Below are 13,311 nucleotides of genomic sequence, written 5' to 3'. Positions count from 1 at the left end.
CCGAGAACGGCGGCTATCGGCAGCCTGCCGCTGCCAGTATCGACCCTCAGGTCTAGATTTAGATAATGTGGCAAAATGTGTTGTTCGCGGCCGCCGCCAGCTCCGCCGGCACGATTCGAGCCGCGCACGCGACCGGCAATAGTTTGTAGGCACTGCATACATGAAGTAGAACGGCCAACACCGCCGAGAACGGCGGCTATCGGCAGCCTGCCGCTGCTAGTATCGACCCTCAGGTCTAGATCTAGATAATGTGGCAAAATGTGTTGTTCGCGGCCGCCGCCAGCTCCGCCGGCACGATTCGAGCCGCGCACGCGACCGGCATTAGTTTGTAGGCACTGCATACATGAAGTAGAACGGCCAACACCGCCGAGAACGGCGGCTATCGGCAGCCTGCCGCTGCCAGTATCGACCCTCAGGTCTAGATCTAGATAATGTGGCAAAATGTGTTGTTCGCGGCCGCCGCCAGCTCCGCCGGCACGATTCGAGCCGCGCACGCGACCGGCAATTGTTTGTAGGCACTGCATACGTAAAGTAGAACGGCCAACACCGCCGAGAACGGCGGCTATCGGCAGCCTGCCGCTGCCAGTATCGACCCTCAGGTCTAGATCTAGATAATGTGGCAAAATGTGTTGTTCGCGGCCGCCGCCAGCTCCGCCGGCACGATTCGAGACGCGCACGCGACCGGCATTAGTTTGTACGCACTGCATACATGAAGTAGAACGGCCAACACCGCCGAGAACGGCGGCTATCGGCAGCCTGCCGCTGCCAGTATCGACCCTCAGGTCTAGATCTAGATAATGTGGCAAAATGTGTTGTTCGCGGCCGCCGCCAGCTCCGCCGGCACGATTCGAGCCGCGCACGCGACCGGCAATTGTTTGTAGGCACTGCATACATGAAGTAGAACGGCCAACACCGCCGAGAACGGCGGCTATCGGCAGCCTGCCGCTGCCAGTATCGACCCTCAGGTCTAGATCTAGATAATGTGGCAAAATGTGTTGTTCGCGGCCGCCGCCAGCTCCGCCGGCACGATTCGAGCCGCGCACGCGACCGGCATTAGTTTGTAGGCACTGCATACATGAAGTAGAACGGCCAACACCGCCGAGAACGGCGGCTATCGGCAGCCTGCCGCTGCCAGTATCGACCCTCAGGTCTAGATCTAGATAATGTGGCAAAATGTGTTGTTCGCGGCCGCCGCCAGCTCCGCCGGCACGATTCGAGCCGCGCACGCGACCGGCAATTGTTTGTAGGCACTGCATACATGAAGTAGAACGGCCAACACCGCCGAGAACGGCGGCTATCGGCAGCCTGCCGCTGCCAGTATCGACCCTCAGGTCTAGATCTAGATAATGTGGCAAAATGTGTTGTTCGCGGCCGCCGCCAGCTCCGCCGGCACGATTCGAGCCGCGCACGCGACCGGCATTAGTTTGTAGGCACTGCATACATGAAGTTGAACGGCCAACACCGCCGAGAACGGCGGCTATCGGCAGCCTGCCGCTGCCAGTATCGACCCTCAGGTCTAGATTTTGAAAATGTGGCAAAATGTGTTGTTCGCGGCCGCCGCCAGCTCCGCCGGCACGATTCGAGCCGCGCACGCGACCGGCATTAGTTTGTAGGCACTGCATACATGAAGTTGAACGGCCAACACCGCCGAGAACGGCGGCTATCGGCAGCCTGCCGCTGCCAGTATCGACCCTCAGGTCTAGATCTAGATAATGTGGCAAAATGTGTTGTTCGCGGCCGCCGCCAGCTCCGCCGGCACGATTCGAGCCGCGCACGCGACCGGCAATTGTTTGTAGGCACTGCATACATGAAGTAGAACGGCCAACACCGCCGAGAACGGCGGCTATCGGCAGCCTGCCGCTGCCAGTATCGACCCTCAGGTCTAGATCTAGATAATGTGGCAAAATGTGTTGTTCGCGGCCGCCGCCAGCTCCGCCGGCACGATTCGAGCCGCGCACGCGACCGGCATTAGTATGTAGGCACTGCATACATGAAGTTGAACGGCCAACACCGCCGAGAACGGCGGCTATCGGCAGCCTGCCGCTGCTAGTATCGACCCTCAGGTCTAGATCTAGATAATGTGGCAAAATGTGTTGTTCGCGGCCGCCGCCAGCTCCGACGGCACGCTTCGAGCCGCGCACGCGACCGGCATTAGTTTGTAGGCACTGCATACATGAAGTTGAACGGCCAACACCGCCGAGAACGGCGGCTATCGGCAGCCTGCCGCTGCCAGTATCGACCCTCAGGTCTAGATTTTGAAAATGTGGCAAAATGTGTTGTTCGCGGCCGCCGCCAGCTCCGCCGGCACGATTCGAGCCGCGCACGCGACCGGCATTAGTTTGTAGGCACTGCATACATGAAGTTGAACGGCCAACACCGCCGAGAACGGCGGCTATCGGCAGCCTGCCGCTGCCAGTATCGACCCTCAGGTCTAGATCTAGATAATGTGGCAAAATGTGTTGTTCGCGGCCGCCGCCAGCTCCGCCGGCACGATTCGAGCCGCGCACGCGACCGGCAATTGTTTGTAGGCACTGCATACATGAAGTAGAACGGCCAACACCGCCGAGAACGGCGGCTATCGGCAGCCTGCCGCTGCCAGTATCGACCCTCAGGTCTAGATCTAGATAATGTGGCAAAATGTGTTGTTCGCGGCCGCCGCCAGCTCCGACGGCACGCTTCGAGCCGCGCACGCGACCGGCATTAGTTTGTAGGCACTGCATACATGAAGTAGAACGGCCAACACCGCCGAGAACGGCGGCTATCGGCAGCCTGCCGCTGCCAGTATCGACCCTCAGGTCTAGATTTTGAAAATGTGGCAAAATGTGTTGTTCGCGGCCGCCGCCAGCTCCGCCGGCACGATTCGAGCCGCGCACGCGACCGGCAATTGTTTGTAGGCACTGCATACATGAAGTTGAACGGCCAACACCGCCGAGAAGGGCGGCTATCGGCAGCCTGCCGCTGCCAGTATCGACCCTCAGGTCTAGATCTAGATAATGTGGCAAAATGTGTTGTTCGCGGCCGCCGCCAGCTCCGACGGCACGATTCGAGCCGCGCACGCGACCGGCAATTGTTTGTAGGCACTGCATACGTAAAGTAGAACGGCCAACACCGCCGAGAACGGCGGCTATCGGCAGCCTGCCGCTGCTAGTATCGACCCTCAGGTCTAGATCTAGATAATGTGGCAAAATGTGTTGTTCGCGGCCGCCGCCAGCTCCGCCGGCACGATTCGAGCCGCGCACGCGACCGGCAATTGTTTGTAGGCACTGCATACGTAAAGTAGAACGGCCAACACCGCCGAGAACGGCGGCTATCGGCAGCCTGCCGCTGCTAGTATCGACCCTCAGGTCTAGATCTAGATAATGTGGCAAAATGTGTTGTTCGCGGCCGCCGCCAGCTCCGCCGGCACGATTCGAGACGCGCACGCGACCGGCAATTGTTTGTAGGCACTGCATACGTAAAGTAGAACGGCCAACACCGCCGAGAACGGCGGCTATCGGCAGCCTGCCGCTGCTAGTATCGACCCTCAGGTCTAGATCTAGATAATGTGGCAAAATGTGTTGTTCGCGGCCGCCGCCAGCTCCGCCGGCACGATTCGAGACGCGCACGCGACCGGCAATTGTTTGTAGGCACTGCATACATGAAGTAGAACGGCCAACACCGCCGAGAACGGCGGCTATCGGCAGCCTGCCGCTGCCAGTATCGACCCTCAGGTCTAGATCTAGATAATGTGGCAAAATGTGTTGTTCGCGGCCGCCGCCAGCTCCGCCGGCACGATTCGAGCCGCGCACGCGACCGGCATTAGTTTGTAGGCACTGCATACATGAAGTTGAACGGCCAACACCGCCGAGAACGGCGGCTATCGGCAGCCTGCCGCTGCTAGTATCGACCCTCAGGTCTAGATCTAGATAATGTGGCAAAATGTGTTGTTCGCGGCCGCCGCCAGCTCCGCCGGCACGATTCGAGCCGCGCACGCGACCGGCAATTGTTTGTAGGCACTGCATACATGAAGTAGAACGGCCAACACCGCCGAGAACGGCGGCTGTCGGCAGCCTGCCGCTGCTAGTATCGACCCTCAGGTCTAGATCTAGATAATGTGGCAAAATGTGTTGTTCGCGGCCGCCGCCAGCTCCGCCGGCACGATTCGAGCCGCGCACGCGACCGGCATTAGTTTGTAGGCACTGCATACGTAAAGTAGAATGGCCAACACCGCCGAGAACGGCGGCTATCGGCAGCCTGCCGCTGCTAGTATCGACCCTCAGGTCTAGATCTAGATAATGTGGCAAAATGTGTTGTTCGCGGCCGCCGCCAGCTCCGCCGGCACGATTCGAGCCGCGCACGCGACCGGCAATAGTTTGTAGGCACTGCATACATGAAGTAGAACGGCCAACACCGCCGAGAACGGCGGCTATCGGCAGCCTGCCGCTGCCAGTATCGACCCTCAGGTCTAGATTTTGAAAATGTGGCAAAATGTGTTGTTCGCCACCGCCGCCAGCTCCGCCGGCACGATTCGAGACGCGCACGCGACCGGCATTAGTTTGTAGGCACTGCATACTTGAAGTAGAACGGCCAACACCGCCGAGAACGGCGGCTATCGGCAGCCTGCCGCTGCCAGTATCGACCCTCAGGTCTAGATCTAGATAATGTGGCAAAATGTGTTGTTCGCGGCCGCCGCCAGCTCCGACAGCACGATTCGAGCCGCGCACGCGACCGGCAATTGTTTGTAGGCACTGCATACATGAAGTAGAACGGCCAACACCGCCGAGAACGGCGGCTATCGGCAGCCTGCCGCTGCCAGTATCGACCCTCAGGTCTAGATCTAGATAATGTGGCAAAATGTGTTGTTCGCGGCCGCCGCCAGCTCCGCCGGCACGATTCGAGCCGCGCACGCGACCGGCAATTGTTTGTAGGCACTGCATACATGAAGTAGAACGGCCAACACCGCCGAGAACGGCGGCTGTCGGCAGCCTGCCGCTGCTAGTATCGACCCTCAGGTCTAGATCTAGATAATGTGGCAAAATGTGTTGTTCGCGGCCGCCGCCAGCTCCGCCGGCACGATTCGAGCCGCGCACGCGACCGGCATTAGTTTGTAGGCACTGCATACATGAAGTTGAACGGCCAACACCGCCGAGAACGGCGGCTATCGGCAGCCTGCCGCTGCTAGTATCGACCCTCAGGTCTAGATCTAGATAATGTGGCAAAATGTGTTGTTCGCGGCCGCCGCCAGCTCCGCCGGCACGATTCGAGCCGCGCACGCGACCGGCAATTGTTTGTAGGCACTGCATACATGAAGTAGAACGGCCAACACCGCCGAGAACGGCGGCTGTCGGCAGCCTGCCGCTGCCAGTATCGACCCTCAGGTCTAGATCTAGATAATGTGGCAAAATGTGTTGTTCGCGGCCGCCGCCAGCTCCGCCGGCACGATTCGAGACGCGCACGCGACCGGCATTAGTTTGTAGGCACTGCATACATGAAGTAGAACGGCCAACACCGCCGAGAACGGCGGCTATCGGCAGCCTGCCGCTGCCAGTATCGACCCTCAGGTCTAGATTTTGAAAATGTGGCAAAATGTGTTGTTCGCCACCGCCGCCAGCTCCGCCGGCACGATTCGAGCCGCGCACGCGACCGGTAATAGTTTGTAGGCACTGCATACATGAAGTAGAACGGCCAACACCGCCGAGAACGGCGGCTATCGGCAGCCTGCCGCTGCTAGTATCGACCCTCAGGTCTAGATCTAGATAATGTGGCAAAATGTGTTGTTCGCGGCCGCCGCCAGCTCCGCCGGCACGATTCGAGCCGCGCACGCGACCGGCATTAGTTTGTAGGCACTGCATACATGAAGTAGAACGGCCAACACCGCCGAGAACGGCGGCTATCGGCAGCCTGCCGCTGCCAGTATCGACCCTCAGGTCTAGATCTAGATAATGTGGCAAAATGTGTTGTTCGCGGCCGCCGCCAGCTCCGCCGGCACGATTCGAGCCGCGCACGCGACCGGCAATTGTTTGTAGGCACTGCATACATGAAGTTGAACGGCCAACACCGCCGAGAACGGCGGCTATCGGCAGCCTGCCGCTGCTAGTATCGACCCTCAGGTCTAGATCTAGATAATGTGGCAAAATGTGTTGTTCGCGGCCGCCGCCAGCTCCGCCGGCACGATTCGAGCCTCGCACGCGACCGGCAATTGTTTGTAGGCACTGCATACATGAAGTAGAATGGCCAACACCGCCGAGAACGGCGGCTATCGGCAGCCTGCCGCTGCCAGTATCGACCCTCAGGTCTAGATTTTGAAAATGTGGCAAAATGTGTTGTTCGCGGCCGCCGCCAGCTCCGCCGGCACGATTCGAGCCGCGCACGCGACCGGCAATTGTTTGTAGGCACTGCATACATGAAGTAGAACGGCCAACACCGCCGAGAACGGCGGCTATCGGCAGCCTGCCGCTGCCAGTATCGACCCTCAGGTCTAGATTTTGAAAATGTGGCAAAATGTGTTGTTCGCGGCCGCCGCCAGCTCCGCCGGCACGATTCGAGCCGCGCACGCGACCGGTAATAGTTTGTAGGCACTGCATACATGAAGTAGAACGGCCAACACCGCCGAGAACGGCGGCTATCGGCAGCCTGCCGCTGCTAGTATCGACCCTCAGGTCTAGATCTAGATAATGTGGCAAAATGTGTTGTTCGCGGCCGCCGCCAGCTCCGCCGGCACGATTCGAGCCGCGCACGCGACCGGCATTAGTTTGTAGGCACTGCATACATGAAGTAGAACGGCCAACACCGCCGAGAACGGCGGCTATCGGCAGCCTGCCGCTGCCAGTATCGACCCTCAGGTCTAGATCTAGATAATGTGGCAAAATGTGTTGTTCGCGGCCGCCGCCAGCTCCGCCGGCACGATTCGAGCCGCGCACGCGACCGGCAATTGTTTGTAGGCACTGCATACATGAAGTTGAACGGCCAACACCGCCGAGAACGGCGGCTATCGGCAGCCTGCCGCTGCTAGTATCGACCCTCAGGTCTAGATCTAGATAATGTGGCAAAATGTGTTGTTCGCGGCCGCCGCCAGCTCCGCCGGCACGCTTCGAGCCGCGCACGCGACCGGCATTAGTTTGTAGGCACTGCATACATGAAGTAGAACGGCCAACACCGCCGAGAACGGCGGCTATCGGCAGCCTGCCGCTGCCAGTATCGACCCTCAGGTCTAGATCTAGATAATGTGGCAAAATGTGTTGTTCGCGGCCGCCGCCAGCTCCGCCGGCACGATTCGAGCCGCGCACGCGACCGGCATTAGTTTGTAGGCACTGCATACATGAAGTTGAACGGCCAACACCGCCGAGAACGGCGGCTATCGGCAGCCTGCCGCTGCCAGTATCGACCCTCAGGTCTAGATCTAGATAATGTGGCAAAATGTGTTGTTCGCGGCCGCCGCCAGCTCCGCCGGCACGATTCGAGCCGCGCACGCGACCGGCAATTGTTTGTAGGCACTGCATACATGAAGTAGAACGGCCAACACCGCCGAGAACGGCGGCTATCGGCAGCCTGCCGCTGCTAGTATCGACCCTCAGGTCTAGATCTAGATAATGTGGCAAAATGTGTTGTTCGCGGCCGCCGTCAGCTCCGCCGGCACGATTCGAGACGCGCACGCGACCGGCATTAGTTTGTACGCACTGCATACATGAAGTAGAACGGCCAACACCGCCGAGAACGGCGGCTATCGGCAGCCTGCCGCTGCCAGTATCGACCCTCAGGTCTAGATTTTGAAAATGTGGCAAAATGTGTTGTTCGCGGCCGCCGCCAGCTCCGCCGGCACGATTCGAGCCGCGCACGCGACCGGCATTAGTTTGTAGGCACTGCATACATGAAGTTGAACGGCCAACACCGCCGAGAACGGCGGCTATCGGCAGCCTGCCGCTGCCAGTATCGACCCTCAGGTCTAGATTTTGAAAATGTGGCAAAATGTGTTGTTCGCGGCCGCCGCCAGCTCCGCCGGCACGATTCGAGCCGCGCACGCGACCGGCATTAGTTTGTAGGCACTGCATACATGAAGTTGAACGGCCAACACCGCCGAGAACGGCGGCTATCGGCAGCCTGCCGCTGCCAGTATCGACCCTCAGGTCTAGATTTTGAAAATGTGGCAAAATGTGTTGTTCGCGGCCGCCGCCAGCTCCGCCGGCACGATTCGAGCCGCGCACGCGACCGGCATTAGTTTGTAGGCACTGCATACATGAAGTTGAACGGCCAACACCGCCGAGAACGGCGGCTATCGGCAGCCTGCCGCTGCCAGTATCGACCCTCAGGTCTAGATTTTGAAAATGTGGCAAAATGTGTTGTTCGCGGCCGCCGCCAGCTCCGCCGGCACGATTCGAGCCGCGCACGCGACCGGCATTAATTTGTAGGCACTGCATACGTAAAGTAGAACGGCCAACACCGCCGAGAAGGGCGGCTATCGGCAGCCTGCCGCTGCCAGTATCGACCCTCAGGTCTAGATCTAGATAATGTGGCAAAATGTGTTGTTCGCGGCCGCCGCCAGCTCCGACGGCACGATTCGAGCCGCGCACGCGACCGGCAATTGTTTGTAGGCACTGCATACATGAAGTAGAACGGCCAACACCGCCGAGAACGGCGGGTATCGGCAGCCTGCCGCTGCCAGTATCGACCCTCAGGTCTAGATCTAGATAATGTGGCAAAATGTGTTGTTCGCGGCCGCCGCCAGCTCCGCCGGCACGATTCGAGCCGCGCACGCGACCGGCAATAGTTTGTAGGCACTGCATACGTAAAGTAGAACGGCCAACACCGCCGAGAACGGCGGCTATCGGCAGCCTGCCGCTGCCAGTATCGACCCTCAGGTCTAGATCTAGATAATGTGGCAAAATGTGTTGTTCGCGGCCGCCGCCAGCTCCGACGGCACGCTTCGAGCCGCGCACGCGATCGGCATTAGTTTATAGGCACTGCATACGTAAAGTAGAACGGCCAACACCGCCGAGAACGGCGGCTATCGGCAGCCTGCCGCTGCCAGTATCGACCCTCAGGTCTAGATCTAGATAATGTGGCAAAATGTGTTGTTCGCGGCCGCCGCCAGCTCCGCCGGCACGATTCGAGACGCGCACGCGACCGGCATTAGTTTGTACGCACTGCATACATGAAGTAGAACGGCCAACACCGCCGAGAACGGCGGCTATCGGCAGCCTGCCGCTGCCAGTATCGACCCTCAGGTCTAGATCTAGATAATGTGGCAAAATGTGTTGTTCGCGGCCGCCGCCAGCTCCGCCGGCACGATTCGAGCCGCGCACGCGACCGGCAATTGTTTGTAGGCACTGCATACATGAAGTAGAACGGCCAACACCGCCGAGAACGGCGGGTATCGGCAGCCTGCCGCTGCTAGTATCGACCCTCAGGTCTAGATCTAGATAATGTGGCAAAATGTGTTGTTCGCGGCCGCCGCCAGCTCCGCCGGCACGATTCGAGCCGCGCACGCGACCGGCAATTGTTTGTAGGCACTGCATACGTAAAGTAGAACGGCCAACACCGCCGAGAACGGCGGCTATCGGCAGCCTGCCGCTGCCAGTATCGACCCTCAGGTCTAGATCTAGATAATGTGGCAAAATGTGTTGTTCGCGGCCGCCGCCAGCTCCGCCGGCACGATTCGAGCCGCGCACGCGACCGGCAATAGTTTGTAGGCACTGCATACGTAAAGTAGAACGGCCAACACCGCCGAGAACGGCGGCTATCGGCAGCCTGCCGCTGCCAGTATCGACCCTCAGGTCTAGATTTTGAAAATGTGGCAAAATGTGTTGTTCGCGGCCGCCGCCAGCTCCGCCGGCACGATTCGAGCCGCGCACGCGACCGGCATTAGTTTGTAGGCACTGCATACATGAAGTTGAACGGCCAACACCGCCGAGAAGGGCGGCTATCGGCAGCCTGCCGCTGCCAGTATCGACCCTCAGGTCTAGATCTAGATAATGTGGCAAAATGTGTTGTTCGCGGCCGCCGCCAGCTCCGACGGCACGATTCGAGCCGCGCACGCGACCGGCAATTGTTTGTAGGCACTGCATACGTAAAGTAGAACGGCCAACACCGCCGAGAACGGCGGCTATCGGCAGCCTGCCGCTGCCAGTATCGACCCTCAGGTCTAGATCTAGATAATGTGGCAAAATGTGTTGTTCGCGGCCGCCGCCAGCTCCGACGGCACGCTTCGAGCCGCGCACGCGATCGGCATTAGTTTATAGGCACTGCATACGTAAAGTAGAACGGCCAACACCGCCGAGAACGGCGGCTATCGGCAGCCTGCCGCTGCCAGTATCGACCCTCAGGTCTAGATCTAGATAATGTGGCAAAATGTGTTGTTCGCGGCCGCCGCCAGCTCCGCCGGCACGATTCGAGACGCGCACGCGACCGGCATTAGTTTGTACGCACTGCATACATGAAGTAGAACGGCCAACACCGCCGAGAACGGCGGCTATCGGCAGCCTGCCGCTGCCAGTATCGACCCTCAGGTCTAGATCTAGATAATGTGGCAAAATGTGTTGTTCGCGGCCGCCGCCAGCTCCGCCGGCACGATTCGAGCCGCGCACGCGACCGGCAATTGTTTGTAGGCACTGCATACATGAAGTAGAACGGCCAACACCGCCGAGAACGGCGGGTATCGGCAGCCTGCCGCTGCTAGTATCGACCCTCAGGTCTAGATCTAGATAATGTGGCAAAATGTGTTGTTCGCGGCCGCCGCCAGCTCCGCCGGCACGATTCGAGCCGCGCACGCGACCGGCAATAGTTTGTAGGCACTGCATACGTAAAGTAGAACGGCCAACACCGCCGAGAACGGCGGCTATCGGCAGCCTGCCGCTGCCAGTATCGACCCTCAGGTCTAGATCTAGATAATGTGGCAAAATGTGTTGTTCGCGGCCGCCGCCAGCTCCGCCGGCACGATTCGAGCCGCGCACGCGACCGGCAATTGTTTGTAGGCACTGCATACGTAAAGTAGAACGGCCAACACCGCCGAGAACGGCGGCTATCGGCAGCCTGCCGCTGCCAGTATCGACCCTCAGGTCTAGATCTAGATAATGTGGCAAAATGTGTTGTTCGCGGCCGCCGCCAGCTCCGCCGGCACGATTCGAGACGCGCACGCGACCGGCATTAGTTTGTACGCACTGCATACATGAAGTAGAACGGCCAACACCGCCGAGAACGGCGGCTATCGGCAGCCTGCCGCTGCCAGTATCGACCCTCAGGTCTAGATTTTGAAAATGTGGCAAAATGTGTTGTTCGCGGCCGCCGCCAGCTCCGCCGGCACGATTCGAGCCGCGCACGCGACCGGCAATTGTTTGTAGGCACTGCATACATGAAGTAGAACGGCCAACACCGCCGAGAACGGCGGCTATCGGCAGCCTGCCGCTGCTAGTATCGACCCTCAGGTCTAGATCTAGATAATGTGGCAAAATGTGTTGTTCGCGGCCGCCGCCAGCTCCGCCGGCACGATTCGAGCCGCGCACGCGACCGGCATTAGTTTGTAGGCACTGCATACGTAAAGTAGAACGGCCAACACCGCCGAGAACGGCGGCTATCGGCAGCCTGCCGCTGCTAGTATCGACCCTCAGGTCTAGATCTAGATAATGTGGCAAAATGTGTTGTTCGCGGCCGCCGCCAGCTCCGCCGGCACGATTCGAGACGCGCACGCGACCGGCATTAGTTTGTAGGCACTGCATACATGAAGTAGAACGGCCAACACCGCCGAGAACGGCGGCTATCGGCAGCCTGCCGCTGCCAGTATCGACCCTCAGGTCTAGATCTAGATAATGTGGCAAAATGTGTTGTTCGCGGCCGCCGCCAGCTCCGCCGGCACGATTCGAGCCGCGCACGCGACCGGCAATTGTTTGTAGGCACTGCATACATGAAGTAGAACGGCCAACACCGCCGAGAACGGCGGCTGTCGGCAGCCTGCCGCTGCCAGTATCGACCCTCAGGTCTAGATCTAGATAATGTGGCAAAATGTGTTGTTCGCGGCCGCCGCCAGCTCCGCCGGCACGATTCGAGCCGCGCACGCGACCGGCAATTGTTTGTAGGCACTGCATACATGAAGTAGAACGGCCAACACCGCCGAGAACGGCGGCTATCGGCAGCCTGCCGCTGCCAGTATCGACCCTCAGGTCTAGATTTTGATAATGTGGCAAAATGTGTTGTTCGCGGCCGCCGCCAGCTCCGCCGGCACGATTCGAGCCGCGCACGCGACCGGCATTAGTTTGTAGGCACTGCATACATGAAGTAGAACGGCCAACACCGCCGAGAACGGCGGCTATCGGCAGCCTGCCGCTGCCAGTATCGACCCTCAGGTCTAGATCTAGATAATGTGGCAAAATGTGTTGTTCGCGGCCGCCGCCAGCTCCGCCGGCACGATTCGAGCCGCGCACGCGACCGGCATTAGTTTGTAGGCACTGCATACATGAAGTAGAACGGCCAACACCGCCGAGAACGGCGGCTATCGGCAGCCTGCCGCTGCTAGTATCGACCCTCAGGTCTAGATCTAGATAATGTGGCAAAATGTGTTGTTCGCGGCCGCCGCCAGCTCCGCCGGCACGATTCGAGACGCGCACGCGACCGGCATTAGTTTGTAGGCACTGCATACGTAAAGTAGAACGGCCAACACCGCCGAGAACGGCGGCTATCGGCAGCCTGCCGCTGCCAGTATCGACCCTCAGGTCTAGATCTAGATAATGTGGCAAAATGTGTTGTTCGCGGCCGCCGCCAGCTCCGCCGGCACGATTCGAGCCGCGCACGCGACCGGCATTAGTTTGTAGGCACTGCATACATAAAGTTGAACGGCCAACACCGCCGAGAACGGCGGCTATCGGCAGCCTGCCGCTGCCAGTATCGACCCTCAGGTCTAGATCTAGATAATGTGGCAAAATGTGTTGTTCGCGGCCGCCGCCAGCTCCGCCGGCACGATTCGAGCCGCGCACGCGACCGGCATTAGTTTGTAGGCACTGCATACATAAAGTTGAACGGCCAACACCGCCGAGAACGGCGGCTATCGGCAGCCTGCCGCTGCCAGTATCGACCCTCAGGTCTAGATCTAGATAATGTGGCAAAATGTGTTGTTCGCGGCCGCCGCCAGCTCCGCCGGCACGATTCGAGCCGCGCACGCGACCGGCAATAGTTTGTAGGCACTGCATACATGAAGTAGAACGGCCAACACCGCCGAGAACGGCGGCTATCGGCAGCCTGCCGCTGCCAGTATCGACCCTCAGGTCTAGATCTAGATAATGTGGCAAAATGTGAACGGCCAACACCGCCGAGAACGGCGGCTATCGGCAGCCTGCCGCTGCCAGTATC

At 59.7% G+C, this 13,311-nt stretch overlaps 1 protein-coding gene across 1 annotated transcript in view; it reads right to left on the bottom strand.

Annotated features, from left to right (window-relative positions):
- The window catches only part of PHYSODRAFT_303506 (hypothetical protein), a gene marked incomplete at both ends in the record, with an annotated part of 52,192 nt that overhangs the window by 30,318 nt on the left and 8,563 nt on the right, over positions 1 to 13,311 (bottom strand). Inside the window, 3 exons of the mRNA XM_009533475.1 lie at positions 161 to 8,842; positions 8,945 to 10,123; positions 10,226 to 13,234. Of these exons, the coding sequence (XP_009531770.1) occupies positions 161 to 8,842; positions 8,945 to 10,123; positions 10,226 to 13,234 (12,870 nt within the window). The remainder of the gene's footprint in view (positions 1 to 160; positions 8,843 to 8,944; positions 10,124 to 10,225; positions 13,235 to 13,311) is intronic.

The sequence above is a fragment of the Phytophthora sojae genome, assembly GCF_000149755.1.
Source record: "Phytophthora sojae unplaced genomic scaffold PHYSOscaffold_6, whole genome shotgun sequence".
Lineage (NCBI taxonomy): Eukaryota > Oomycota > Peronosporomycetes > Peronosporales > Peronosporaceae > Phytophthora > Phytophthora sojae.
Note: the sequence above shows the minus strand (reverse complement) of the source record. Positions and strands in the feature narration are given on the sequence as shown.